This window comes from Hippocampus comes, unplaced genomic scaffold (assembly GCF_001891065.2).
Source record: "Hippocampus comes isolate QL1 unplaced genomic scaffold, H_comes_QL1_v1.1 scaffold299, whole genome shotgun sequence".
NCBI lineage: Eukaryota > Metazoa > Chordata > Actinopteri > Syngnathiformes > Syngnathidae > Hippocampus > Hippocampus comes.
Window position 1 is genome coordinate 16,785 of NW_017805694.1, and position 14,667 is coordinate 31,451.

The window sequence follows — 14,667 nt, forward strand, 5'->3', positions numbered from 1 at the left end:
TACCAGGGTACGGATGGAGGTACCAGGGTACGGATGGAGGTACCAGAGGTTCTGATGGAGGTACCATGGTACGGATGGAGGTACCAGAGGTTCGGATGGAGGTACCAGGGTACGGGTGGAGGTACCAGGGCACGGATGGAGGTACCAGGGTACAGATGGAGGTACCAGGGTACGGATGGAGGTACCAGATGTTCGGATGGAGGTACCAGAGGTTCGGATGGAGGTACCAGGGTACGGGTGGAGGTACCAGGGCACGGATGGAGGTACCAGGGTACAGATGGAGGTACCAGGGTACGGATGGAGGTACCAGATGTTCGGATGGAGGTACCAGAGGTTCGGATGGAGGTACCAGGGTACGGATGGAGGTACCAGGGTATGGATGGAGGTACCAGGTATCAGGTTTATCCAATTTGACACTCGGGAATAAAACACAAGGAGGAGACAGGAGACTCAATTCTGGTACCAGGAGGGAACGAGGAGAAGCGTTCGGTTTCAGTTCTCGGCACGTCACCCCTCCCGATCTCCTCCTTCACCCCCTCATTTATTGGGAAATCTACTACATAGGTGTGTCCAAACTAAAGGGTGGGGGCTGTTGGACACACACTGAACTTGTTTGACTATGTGTGTGTATGTGAGTGCAAATTACGTACATGTGTGCAAAAACATCACGTTGCAGCTGGTGTTGATGGCTCCATTCACTGTGCGACCTTGCTCAACGTTTAGTCTGAACACTTATCTCTTCCCAACCACGTCCTCGGAAAGGTGGTTGCGTCCCTAAACTTCCACACAGTGCGCTCAGCATTCTTGAGTATAAACGTGAGTATATAATGGATAAAAAGGATTATAAATGTGAGTACATTATGATTAATATACATAATGATTAAGAAGCATTACATTAAAAGCATAAGCGTTCTTCATTGCGAGCATAATCAACCAATCACTCACTCAATATCAATATAACATTAATGATGAGCGAATGTATGATAACTAAAAAGAATCAAGCTATCACCGGGTTTAACGTTATGCGTTCCGTTGTATTTGTTATCTTATGTTAAATATTCTGTGAAGCGCTTCGTTACAGCTGTCGTTGGTGTAAAAGACCCTCCAAGTTGGTCTGAGTAGAAAACGGACCTCGATCCAAATGGAATGTAGGGGGGAAATGGCGCGACGTGTCCGCGGGAGGGAGCCACATTCTGGCCTTCGAAGCTCCCGTCTTTCTTCTCATCATCGGCTCCGCAAATCGTCCATCCATCCATCCAGCCGCAGGCTGTCCAACAGCACAGACATTTCCGCTGGACAAAACGGGGCTGTGAAAAATGCTGCCCATTGCAGGCGCAAAAAACACAAAGGCTCCCAAAGTGGGTCTATGGACAGTCAAACGGATTGGAGGGGATCCCATCGGAGGGACCCACCCTCTGGAGACAAACGCTTATTTCAATCAATTAGTAGATAGATGTACGGAAACGTTGGGCCGCCAATGGCGCCGGTACGTCAGGCCCACACCCGGCCGTTGACCGCAGCAGACCGCCGCGAGGGCTCCGTTGCGAGGACTCCGCCGCGGTGTGCGCGGAAGGCTCGGGCGTGGGCTTCGGACCGTGCCGCCGCGGGAGCAGATCGTGGCGGTAGGAGCAAATACTGAACCGAGAGCTTTGAAGGCCCAAGTGGAGAAGGGTTCCGTGTGAACAGCAGCGGAACAATAAGGGATGCGGGAGGGAGTGCCATTTGGGAGCGTGGGGACAATGGTTTACGTCGCCCCCGGTCGATGAAAACCGAGTCGGGTTCACAATGTGCTCCATCGTAAAAATCAACTCAATTAACGGTCCAAAACACAGTTTGTTCACATTGACATCACTCACCGTTTCCCACGATGCTAATTCGCACAACTGAAATGCAGCATTTCAGCAGGTTCATCTCGACAAGTGACAAAAACACAGCACATGTTCTGCTACTTCAATGCTCGCCAGTCACCAGGGATAAATGACTTGGTCGGTCGAGAAAGGACAAATGACGTGCCGAAATATCAACACAATTGACGGTCGCGGCGTGAACGAGCTCATTTTGGGCCACCTGGAACAAGACGGCCGCTTGTGTTTTCTTCCTCACGCGAGTGCTGACGCAAGATGGACATTTCAAATCAAAGTACAAAATGAAGTGATTGCGCATTCCACGTGTCACTGACTAATGGAGCATCTTCATTTTTTTTTTTTTTACCTCATCAGCCAGCCCGAATATTTGTGTCGTACTCCAATATGCCAAATGACTAATCATGGAAACATCGAATTTCCCTTCGACAACAACAATCAAGCCGTAAGTGTCATGAGTCATTTGACCCTGGTCAAGTGGAGAAGATGACGACGTTCATTTGCGCAGCCTGCGTGACTCCGGCTCTTCGCCCGTCCCGGCACCTGAGACCTGCTCTGTCCTCACGGTGGACCGCTCATCTTGCTGGGGCTTCGCCGACTTTGTGGGGAGCGAGTGAAGATGCGGAGCGATATTGGCCCCGCCTCCTCGGACGGAAAGGGAGCGCTGGTGCTGCTGTCCGGGTCGGACGGGTTTGGCTGCGGGAGGGTCGGGCGGACAAGACATTTGCCTATTAGACGATGGCGAAGCAGAAATAGCGGAGGTCTTTTGGAAACGTGCCTATTTGAGCAGAGTGGAGCCTCCTGGCCGGATTCTTGAAGCGGACCACCTCTTTGATGCGCTCCACTTCCTGTTGGTACCGCTGGCGGTCTCTGGCTGCCGCTTCCTTGGCGCCCCTTAGAGCACCCTCCAGGGATCTCACTCTCTCGGCCGTCGCCCGAAAACGTTTTTCCAGCTTGGGCAGCTCGCACCGAAGGTCGGCGTTGTCTCCCACCAGCTACGAGGGGTCAGAATTGGCCATTTGAATCATACATCAGATATGATCGTGATTTTCCTAATGCTTTACACAAAACAAAACAACACACGACAGCCTGTCGTAGGACGGTGGAACCACGACAAACTTGAAAACGTTTCCGCTTCAATGGCTTCAAGCTACGAATGTTCAATGAAGTCCAACAACTCTCAGACTTACTGTGGCCAAAAATAGTCATCGGAAACAGTGCATGCCCACCGAAGTCAAATAAATGTGGACTAGGAGAAAATTGGGGATGATCTCGTTTTGAGAGGTAAAGAAAAAAAAAGAAAAAGAAAAATGTTTTTTTTTTTGTTTTTTTTTTAAAGTAACAAAGTCAGAGAGTGAATAAGACAAGTGGGCAGTTTGTAATCCTGAAGGGTCGAACCTTCGTGCTCAGTAGAAGTCGAGCGCACAACACAGTCTAACTGTCCGCACGGCTCGAGTTTTCCTTCTTTTGATATTTGATACGTGCCGTGCAATCAAACACGCCGGAACGCCCATCGAGGCATGGCGCGGTCCCTAACATTCACCCACACGCTAAGCTAGACTTGCCGTGTCACAATAATGAAGCTGCAGCCCTTTTGACACCACATTGCCAAGTATGCCGGGGGTGCGCCAGCCCCGTCCGCCGGAATGCCCTGCGGTCCCAAAAGCAGGAAACGAGACTTGCCCTAGCGCAAAAATGAAGACGGAGCCGTTTTTGCGCAGAGCAAGCGCACGGGCTCCCAAAGTCTTTTACCTGTTTATGGACTTTACTCAGCTGCTCCAAAGTGTTTTCCAGAAAGACGATCCTTTGCCTCTGAGCGAGACTGCCTCCACCCTCGTCGCCATCGCCGTCTGGACACTGTTCCGTCGCACGCACGGACGGCAGCAACGGTTATCACGCTCGGGAGAACAAGTGGGCCGACGCAAAAACGCAGCGAGACCGGCCGTAAAGACAGCCGCGAGGATGGGAAGTACACGTGTGGATGTGACTCACGCTGACGCGACGGCTGATGTCCCGGACGAAGAATTTTCTCAGGTTGGTGAGCGTCTCCAATTCTTTTAGCTGTCGACGACGACATGGGGAAAGTCGGACGTGTGCGCTGTCGAGAGAGAGAGGCGAGCCGGTCCACATACCACGGTCTCTTCTAGACCCCGCAGATCCTCCTTGGCTTGCCGTCTCTTCTCCTCTAGGGACCTGAATGCCAGAGAAGGTTACGCCAAGACGAATCGATGGGAATGACCGAGGCCCGAAAACCTACGTGAGTTTTTGAAGTTTCTGCTCTTTGCAGCGCTCCTCGCGCGTCAACCTGTCCACCTCGGCTCGAAGCTTCCGCAGGTCCAGCTGAAGCGCCTCATTGAAGCTGAAAGAAAGGAAAGGGGTTCCGATGGATTCTTTGGGCTTTTCTGGTCACGGGACCCGCTTTCGGACGCCGCGACGTAGCCGAACGAGAGCGTACTCTCGGAGTTGGTCGTTGATCCTTCGCCTGTGCTCGATCTCGTCTCGGAGGCGCGACAACTGTTTTTGGTGGACGTCTCGATGGTTCTCCATCTGTTCCTCCAGCGTTCTCTGCAAAGCACATGCGACTTTCTACTTTCGAGCAAATGCGGCCAAACTGTGACGACGCTGCAATATTTTGCGGCTTGGCAACCTCTGACAAAGACCAATTTTTGCTTTCCTTTTTGACATTTTATTATGTTGTGACTCTCTGAACGTTCGGTGGTTCTTGACTGGCATATCATCTATGTTGCCGTGCTTAAACCTTTCAAGGAACGGATTGAACAGACGATGTAAACGGTACTCAGTCATTCTTTAGCCTTGGTGGAGAACCACAAAAAAAAAAAAAGATCAGAGATGAGCCAACATCGATAAAAAGTCTACGTATGAACCCGCGCGAGCTCCTCCTCTGCTAACAGAGTCAAAGTTTTCATGACGTCCAAGAGTCTTCAAGCCACTTGGCTCCCTTCTCACGGGCGCCATCGAAAGCTGAAGCTCACGTTTGGTTTTTCCTCAACTGGACACGCACGTTCAGGGAGGCCGATAAAAGTAGATGGAAAAAAAGCATCTGTTCACTGGAGCTCCGGGCAACGCAAAGGCTCCGAGGTGGACGTATCTTTTCAAACACGAGAGCCAAATATGTCTTGCGAACAAGAAGAACGAGCGACCCGGACGTGCGGCGACGACGTTGGACAAGAGTCACGCGGCACAGACGACGTTCAAGCCGGTGCCGCGCGTTACCTTCATGTCCGCAGCGTCCTTCAGTTGAGTCATGTGTTCTTTCTCTTTGTCCATCACGCTCACCTGCTGCGATCGATCTGCACAGCGACACAACAGAGGAGTAGCGCGCAGCAGCGTAGCGCGCAGCAGCGTAGCGCGCGGGCAGTGTGCCTTGCGCCATTTCACAGGCCCAGTCACGAGTCACCCATTAGATTCGATACCTTAATCGATTGCTAAGGACTATTTATTTGGTCTTCATTTCTTTAAAATAGTTCAAACGGGGGCCGGCCGACGCGATGACGTTTTCAGCGTTGGCTCGACGGTCCCTGTCAGAACCAACCGGTACTGGGTCGGTATACTGATGATTAAATACGGGAAGTTTCTGCGATGATTTCATCCTCAAGATGAGCGCATTAAATTCCCGCAAACAAACTCACGGGTGTGATGAGCGCTGACCTTGAGCGTGAAGTCGAGCCACTTCCTCCATGAGAGCATCTTGACTTTCCTCCAGCCGCCGTTTGCTTTGCTCCCTCCTGTCATGAACTGCCGCCGGAAAACGCGATGGCTTCGTCGCGCCCTATTCTATTGCGACCGTCCGCAATGCGGACATGCAGAAGACGAACGGGGCCAACTCTGCGATCTGAGATCGAGAAACGAAGAAGAGGGCAATGGCTTGGATTCCACCTCTGCGACAACCATGACCTGGAGGACCTCAACTGGAATCTTCATCATCGCGCTGCCGTTCACAATCGCATTCGTCGGCCAAGCACGTAAGCGTGTAAAACACACGCGAGAAATTGACGTTCCCGGTCGTGAGCCGTCCAGAGGACAAGCAACAAAGCAAGAACTGAAAGAGGGAGACATCGCGGAAAGCGTTTCTCGCCCCGAGAGCTTAGGACGTGAAAGGAAAACCATACGGAAGCCGAGGACAGACTCCAACCAATCTCGTTGAATGGGACAACGTTTTGAGCCCGAAAAAGAAATCATGTCCGCAGCGTCCTTCAGTTGAGTCATGTGTTCTTTCTCTTTGTCCATCACGCTCACCTGCTGCGATCGATCTGCACAGCGACACAACAGAGGAGTAGCGCGCAGCAGCGTAGCGCGCAGCAGCGTAGCGCGCGGGCAGTGTGCCTTGCGCCATTTCACAGGCCCAGTCACGAGTCACCCATTAGATTCGATACCTTAATCGATTGCTAAGGACTATTTATTTGGTCTTCATTTCTTTAAAATAGTTCAAACGGGGGCCGGCCGACGCGATGACGTTTTCAGCGTTGGCTCGACGGTCCCTGTCAGAACCAACCGGTACTGGGTCGGTATACTGATGATTAAATACGGGAAGTTTCTGCGATGATTTCATCCTCAAGATGAGCGCATTAAATTCCCGCAAACAAACTCACGGGTGTGATGAGCGCTGACCTTGAGCGTGAAGTCGAGCCACTTCCTCCATGAGAGCATCTTGACTTTCCTCCAGCCGCCGTTTGCTTTGCTCCATCTTGTCAAGCTGCTCCATGAGCGACCGCGTCTTCAGCTCCAGCTATCGATGACACGGACGAGGCGTCAACCGCGGGCGGCTCGGCCACGCGGAAGGCTTCCGATGACGTTCGCGCGGCCCGAGCTTGTGCCGCCATTTTGAACGACGCCAAACTCCCGCCCGAAAAACCGCCGCTGTCCGACTAAAGGCCGTTTTTGTTCCTCATTCTGCGAGCGTGATGAACTGCCGCCGGAAAACGCGATGGCTTCGTCGCGCCCTATTCTATTGCGACCGTCCGCAATGCGGACATGCAGAAGACGAACGGGGCCAACTCTGCGATCTGAGATCGAGAAACGAAGAAGAGGGCAATGGCTTGGATTCCACCTCTGCGACAACCATGACCTGGAGGACCTCAACTGGAATCTTCATCATCGCGCTGCCGTTCACAATCGCATTCGTCGGCCAAGCACGTAAGCGTGTAAAACACACGCGAGAAATTGACGTTCCCGGTCGTGAGCCGTCCAGAGGACAATCAACAAAGCAAGAACTGAAAGAGGGAGACATCGTGGAAAGCGTTTCTCGCCCCGAGAGCTTAGGGCGTGAAAGGAAAACCATACGGAAGCCGAGGACAGACTCCAACCAATCTCGTTGAATGGGACAACGTTTTGAGCCCGAAAAAGAAAAACTCAGGACAGTGCACATCTCAAAGACCCGTCCGACAAATCTCGAGATTTTACATGTCGTGAACGAGCAAGATGGAAGGATGGAAGGGAGGGAGGTGCAGGTGGAACACGACGCAAGCGGTCTTGACGAGCAGCTCGGACCACCGGAGCGCTCGGTCGGGTCTGTCGCCTTTGCTGTCGAGCCGGCGGCCAAAACGAGCTCGGCCCCGGCGCCAACGTGGCCATCCTAACGCATGCCGCCTTTCGATGATCCCCGTGAGCTATTGCGAAGCGTCCTCGTATCCCTCGAAAGGCCCGACGCAAACCCAAGACATCGGTGCCGCCGTCGTCGTCGTCGTTGAGATTTTTAGCGTCTGTCAGCAGCCGTGCGCAAGATGTGGATGTCGACTCCCCACGCGAGTGTCAAAGTTGCGGAAGGTGGAGATTACGCCCGAGCGTGTTGAACTAGCGCGGGTCCAATGAGACTCGCGAGCAGTTTACCTGCGAGACGGCGAGCCGGCGAGCACGGAGCTCCTTGTCGTTGGCTTCCATCTTGTCGAGGTTCTGCGCCAAGCTGACCTCCATCTGTCGACCGCGGCTCACCAGCGACTTCACCTCCGACTTGGTCTTTGTGACATAAAGACGAGCCGCGGTGAAGTCCTCTTCCAACAGTCCGCTCGTCTCGGTCATCTGAAGGCGCGCGGCAAAAAGGATCGTCTTCACCGACGAGCGCCCGAAATTCCTCCCAAAGCTTTGTGGCTCACGTCGCGGAAGCGACGTTCGCGAGGTTTCCGACGGCGGCCGAGAAAGGGCGACGGCGTTGAACGCCAGCTCTGACCGTTCGGGATCGGCCAAAGTCCGCGGCTTACCGCTTTGAGCTCGCCGGTGCCGAGAGCGGTCCCGATGTCGCCGAGATCTCTCAGCAGGAGACCGAGCATGTCGGCCGATCTCTTCTCGCGATGAGAGCTGAGATCCCGCAGCGCCGCCACTTCCCTGCGCATTTCCTCCAGACCGACCTGAGGCGCCGAGCGTACGGGAGCCGTTGGAGCGCAAGCGTCGCGAGGCGTCCTTCGGTCGGCCTTACCGTTTTGCGGGCCAGCTCCTCGTCGAGTTGCTGGTTGCGGCGACTCTTGCTCTCCACCTCTTGGCACTTGTGGTCATAGTTGACGGCGAGTTCCTCCAAGGCCTGAAGCACCTCCTTCACTTCCTCTTTGGCCGCCTCGCGGTCCCTCTGCAGACGCGACGTTTCCTCCTGCGCTCGCTGGCAGTCCTGATGCTTCGACACCAACGCCTAGAGGAAGAATATCAGGCGCATCCGCTCGCAAGGAAGGTCAAGGACGCCGGGACGACGCCACGACACTCGCCTCGCTCTGATCCGTGAGCTGCTGCTTCAGAGTTTCCAGCGTCTGACTCTGATGGTTGAGTTCTTCATCCTAAATTGGAAATTGGTCAGGGTTCGGGTGGCCCTCCTGGGCGAGCCAAGCGCAAAGAGAACGGACCTTTTCATCCAGCTGACGGTACAGGTTCGCGATAAGCGTCTCGTATCGCGTCTTCTCCTCATCCGACAGCGAAAGGACGGCCGTCGCCGGGACGTCAAGCGCCGCGTCGCCGCCGCTCTTCTCGCCTTTGCCGCTCGGCCGCTGTTCCGCCACCGGTACCGACTCACCTGGAGACGTCACGCCGATCGTGATGAAAACGCCGATCGAGCTTTGCGGGATTCGGATCTCAACAAGACAAAGATGGCCGACACGAGGAAGGCGCATCGGCCTAAAACAAGGACCGGGGATCATTGCGGACCGCGACGGGAACACCTTTGGGCGCCGACGTCCAGATCGCCAAGCCGGGCGGCGTCCGAGTGACCGGCAGAGCGTCCCGTTTTGGGAAGCGCGTCAAAGAGTTACCCGCTATGTTGCCATGGCGACACGGCCCGGGATCAGCGCAAGAAAACAGACCGACCGACCGACGGACGGACACTGAGAACATGGCGGGCAAGTGAGATGACGCCGATCATGAGACGAGTGCAGCCGAGGCCGCGGCCGCTCCTTGTGAAAACGTGACCTCGACGTGCGGTCTGTGTCGTTTGGTTTGGAATGTCGTCTGACCCTTCGGCGCGTGGCGGTTTGTCAAGCGGACGCGGGCCTTTGAGTCTTGAAGCCGCAACTACATCTTTGCTCACCTTTTCTCCAGCGTTTCAACTCACTCTCCAATTTGTGGATCGTGACGCTCTGGCCGCGAGTCTTCTCTTTCTCCTTCTCGTACTTCTTCTTCCATTCTTCGGCCGTGAGTTCGAGGTTGACGGACGCGGTGTTCTTGATGGTCTTTGCCCTGAAGTACAACGATAAGCCGGGATGACGGCGAGTCGGCTTTGGCTCGCGCCGACGCTGAACGATGGAGCGGCGCGAACCTCTGTCCAAACATGAGCGTGGACTTGGTTTCTGCCTCGTTGGAAGCGGACGGCGAGCAACAGATAACGATGGTGGTTCTGCAGTTTCCTCCCAGAGAGTCTTGCAGGATCCGGGTCATTTTACTGTCCCGGTAAGGAACGTGACTTTTCTGTGAAAAACAACAGCATCCCTTCCGATGACACGACGCAAGAACAACCCCAAGAACAACAGCAAGCAAATGTCTCCACGGTGGCTGGTTGCAAGCGAGCGCCGAGCGCTCTCAACGGCCAGCGCGGAGGTTAAAGTCGGCGCCTTTTTTCTTCGAAACTGACCGTTCCCTCGCTGAGCGCGGCGATGACGTTCCCGAGAGCGGCCAGAGACTTGTTGATGTTCTTGGCTTCGTCCAAAAGCGCGCCCTCGGCTCCCGTTTTGCTGACCTGGGAGACGACAAGGTCAGCGCGTCGGGAGCGGCGAGAGCGCGGCCTCGGCGGGCGCCGACCTTCTCGCTGCCCGCCAGGTCCACCAGGTAAAGTTTCCCCGACAGCTTGGTCTCCGTCTCCACGTTCTCCTGCTTGATGCTGATCAGGAAAATGCTGTGACTGCGAGAGCTGTGCTCGTTCATGTCTGCGCACGCGCACCAGAAGGAGAACAAACGTTGAGGAGCGCGGAAGCGAACCGTGACGGACGAAGGGTCCTTTACTTGTCACGGCCACGTGGCGATTGGCTTTTCCCTCGTCGATGACGTCCATGACCTCCTCCGGACTGGAAACGAAACGCTCCGTGCATCCCTGACGGCAGACGAACCAAAGCGACGATGGCAGACGGCGAGACGACCGAGACGACGACGAGGCGTTACCTTTACAAACGGGACCCTGTTTTTGTCCTCGTGAACGGCCAGGTTGGTCTTGGACACTGAAAGATGACGCGACGTTCAGAAACAACCGCCAGAAAAAGCATCCAAGCCCAAAGCGGTGCAACACACACACACACACACGCGCGCACAACAGCCGAACGATGCTCTTTGGGAATGATCGACACCGGGGGCCACCAAGCGAGAGCGACTTCTTGGCGAGTGGTCTGCGTCAAGGTTTATGACCGCTTGGACACACACTTGCGCAATCAAACGACCTTCCCGTAATGGTTGGCATCTCGGATTGACCGATGTGGTTTTGGACTCCTCCCTCACAATGATTGGCAAACACAAACGTCATTGTGTCGGTGTTGCCATTCGCTTAGAAAACGACAACGTCCCATCACCGGTGAGCTATTTTAGGACAGGCCCGCGGGGGCTCCCTGGCGGGGGCCCGCGGCCGCCGCGTTGGTGACCCCGGATGGATTTCTTGCAGATCTGCCGCAGTGAGCGACGGGGCTCGAGTACATTTTGTGTCGCGTGCGGATGGAAAGTCAAAAATGTTGAACGATATCTTTTCAAGTCAACTTTGTATTTCATGCAAACATGCCATTCAGACGCTGAAGACTTCTTTTGCTTACCATCCAGCAAGTCTCTGATTTTATCCAAATAGATTTCAAAATAAGAGACCTGCAGACACAAGCGAGGACTTTCACACACAATACAGTCAGGCTGAAGAATAGAATCGTGATTCAAAGATCAATAAACAAATCCAGCGATCCGGCGCTATACCGCGCTTCATTGATTGAGGCTTCGGTACATCGCGGCCTTTTTTCCAGAGCGCCGTCATCCGAAAAAAAAAAAAAAAACAAAAAAAAACAAATTCATAACGGCTCCGAGGTTTTGTAAACGCCTGTACGCACGATCGGTTCCCGGCGCGACGTCGACCAATGACGGCGCGAGCGGATTTATCCCCTGAGCCGATTGGCTACGCATCGAACGCTCCTTCGCCATTTGTCACTCATCTCGGCGGGGTCCCGGTCCCCGTTAACCGCGATAAGTGAGGGAACGCTGCATTCCATCAAGTGACTCGAGCGAAGTCAGCGGAAACATCAAAGTCGTGAATTGCTGGCGTCCATGTGGGAAATGTCGCGCCTGACCGTTTTCGATGGCATTCTCCTTCCTCCCCACGGGACTTTTGTATCGTTGAACCGCCTGAACACTTGGACCGTCACGTCCGCCATTTTGTTTGTTCTTTTTCTAGCGCTTGTCCGCGGGAGACTTGCGGCCGCGAGAACGCGCGGGAATATTCGGACTCTGTGCGCAAGTGGAGCGAATGCGCAGCTCGCCCAACGCGACGTCTGACAACATCTCATCCACTCGCGCGCTTCGGACGTCAACCGAGGAGAAACGGCGCGGCCGTCGCCGCGGTCGCGTGACCCGTCACCTTGATGTGGAATTCCAGGTTCTCATCCATGGAGTAGATGTGCTCAAAGATGTCGCCGGCAATACGAGGGATGATGCCCATCAGCCGGGAGTCGTGAAGCCGCCCCTGAAACGCGGGCGGACCGCTTTTGAGACGTGCCGGCGAGGCGCCGGTCAGCCGCTGCGGCGGGCGCGCCCGCGCCTCACCTCCATCGTGTGAGTCTTTCCCGACGACGTCTGGCCATACGCGAAGATGGTTCCGTTGTAGCCGCCCAACACATCTGAAAGGCAAAATCCGGTGAGTAGACTCGAGCGAATCTCGTCCGTTCGTTCAAGTTCAGTCCGATGGTGATTCTTGCGCGCGCCTCTCCGTTGTCAACGCGGCTCCGGGCGAGAGGGAGAAAGTTGGAAGCTGGCATCGTTTTGCCGAGACAAGGCAAGTCAACTTGATTGTCAAATATGCTCGACGTGCAACATGCGGCGCAGACGACATTTTTTTCCTGTCAACCACAGGAGAGAGAGGAGCCGCGGTGCCGGCGCCGCCATCAACGCAACAGTTCAATGACAACAAAATACTCCGCAACACGTGCAGTCATGCAATCTGAAGCGCCCCGGGGCTGTCCGGCACCGACAGTCAAATGGCGCCGACATTCTCCCAATCCAAATCGGCGCTGGTACGCGGTCGCCTTACCGGCGTCACCTGCGTTACCGGATATGAGAAAAGAGAGCGCTCGAGCTGGCGCCGCTACTCGTGCGGGATGCAAACAAACGATGCCATCCATGCACTTGAACGCTTCTTTTTCCCACGGTCAATTGTTGAACTTTAGTAAAACGCAAAGTGGATGACGACGGGGACATTTTCCCAAGGAAAAAAAACCACCAGCCTTATTTTCCACACGATCTTCAAAGGAAAATACAATCGTCCATCATGACAGCGTAGCGCGGTTGAGTGCGCCGCCGAATCATTCCACCGTACGGCGGTGCAATTACTCAAGTGCAAGTCGTCGACCTCGAGAGGGAAACGGCGGCCAAACGCGGCTCATCAAAATACAGGCACAGAAGCGGCACGTCCTCGCCCCGGTCCTCATTCGCTGCGACTTTCGAGTCGCTCAACGACTCCTTCCCTGATTTTGTCTATCTCGGGGAGGGGGACGCTTGTGGAAAGGAAGCCCCCCGACCACAAGGATCGCCGCACGTGTGACCGACGACGCAGAGCGGGATTTCTCGCGTTGGCCGCGTCGCAGGGTCTCAAGAGAAAAAGCGGAGGCTCAACTTCAAAGAGGCAGTGAGCGCCACATTCATCATGACTGATGGAGGACAGCACAGAAAAAGTTTTGCTCCACCCTTTGACGATCGAGGCCACAGTCAAAGAACACGTCAGGTAGTTATCGGCTCACAGATTTGGCGTCACTAGAATGCAGTCCAGGAAGTTTGTTTGTTTGTTTGTTTTGTTTGATGTGACGCTCGTCCCTTTCGCCGGTCTCACCTTTGACGATGTGGCGGGCGCAGGTTTGGTACACCTGGAGCTGCTCGCTGTTGGGAGCCAGAACTCGGTCAAACACATACGGCTTGCCCTGAAACACAGGAAACACCCCGCGATGAGTCGATCGTGGTGCGCGTCGGCGTACGGCGAGCGAGCCAGCCGGACAAAAACAAGTCCTTCCTCTTCACGATCCCATTTCGTTGGCCTTTTAGCATCACTGGCGAGTGGTGTTCAATTTACGGTCGCTATATCAAGAAAAACAAAGCAACGTGATCGCCATTTCTCCTCTTTCTGTCGGTCATCTGCAAAGGTTGAATGCAGGCAAACGAGCTCCCTCCGTACGTTCAATTCGTCGTTGTTCTCTCCCAAGAAGGTTGAAAGAGGAAAAAATAAGATTCGACTGACTCTCGAATGAACGTTTGCCTGTCGGTTGCCGTGGCGAGACGTGACCCGACGGAACGAACGCACGCGCGTCCGCTCGGTGACCGACAGCTCGGCCGCGTTCGGCCGCCGAAGGCGGAGTCGCGATCGATCGCCCTCACGGCTGCGTTGTCGCCATGGCAACGCGAGCTCACGGGCGTGAGCGCGCGTCCATCTTTGTTCTCCCGGACAGGAAAACAAAACCGCCGCGTCCTAATCCGTCGCTCGCCAACGAACGCATCCCCACACAAACGTCGCGGCGGCGCGTTCGCGTTCGGAGGCTCGTGTCGTGTCCGCGCCGCGCGACGCGACGCGGCCGCTCGCGTTTGCTTCCGCTTACCGCCAGCACCACCGTGTCGTCGCCGTTGAATTTGGGCAGCGACTGATCCCCGCGGCTCCTCTCTGCGTCGTTCAGCGGCCGGAAGCGACACATCACCTTCACGCCGCACAAGCCGCCCTGGTGGGCCGCGCCCGACATGGTCGCGCTTCGTTCGGCGGGAGCGGAGCGGAGCGAGGCGAGCGTCCGCGAGCGCGCGCGAGGGATTGTGGGACACCGAGTCCTCCGCCGACCGACGCTCTTCGGTCGGTCGCCGAACGCCGAGCGCAAAATGAGGGCGGGGCGTTCGCGACCGAGGAGATTGGAAGCCTCGCGCGCCGCACGGCACCAAACAAAACGCGCATGCCGGCCGGCGTTCACGACTTACAATGCGAGGTCGTTGATGAGTTGACACATGATGTGTCTTTTGTTTGGATTCGGAACGGTTTTCACTTCATACCTTTTGAACGTCGTGTTCTTTTACTGACGAAAGCTTGCTTCACAGGTTTTCATTTCGGAGGAGGGTTTTTTTTTCCATGAAAATTTCAAGTTACGTTTTGACCAGTTGACAATTTCTCTAA

General features: G+C 55.0%; 1 protein-coding gene across 2 annotated transcripts; it reads right to left on the reverse strand.

Moving 5' to 3' along the window:
- Positions 1-1,836: 1,836 nt before the first annotated feature.
- On the reverse strand, positions 1,837-14,423 carry LOC109523003 (kinesin heavy chain-like). 2 transcript variants are annotated; one of them, XM_019881837.1, is made up of 27 exons: positions 14,309-14,423; positions 14,111-14,278; positions 13,354-13,441; positions 12,075-12,148; positions 11,890-11,994; positions 11,084-11,132; positions 10,449-10,504; positions 10,293-10,380; positions 10,092-10,216; positions 9,925-10,029; positions 9,613-9,761; positions 9,385-9,533; positions 8,708-8,874; positions 8,573-8,641; positions 8,293-8,499; positions 8,078-8,224; positions 7,710-7,898; positions 6,566-6,609; positions 5,532-5,605; positions 5,097-5,173; positions 4,318-4,427; positions 4,120-4,221; positions 3,995-4,055; positions 3,855-3,923; positions 3,615-3,719; positions 2,641-2,857; positions 1,837-2,558 (listed from the first exon to the last, which is right to left on the reverse strand). In XM_019881837.1, the coding sequence occupies exons 2-27, from the start codon at positions 14,246-14,248 to the stop codon at positions 2,359-2,361; spliced, it is 2,964 nt and encodes a 987-aa protein (XP_019737396.1). In that variant the 5' UTR covers positions 14,249-14,278; positions 14,309-14,423; the 3' UTR covers positions 1,837-2,358. The 2 variants fall into 2 exon arrangements, with proteins under 2 accessions (XP_019737396.1, XP_019737397.1); XM_019881838.1 differs by lacking the exons at positions 1,837-2,558; positions 2,641-2,857 and adding an exon at positions 3,237-3,546.
- Positions 14,424-14,667: the final 244 nt, after the last annotated feature.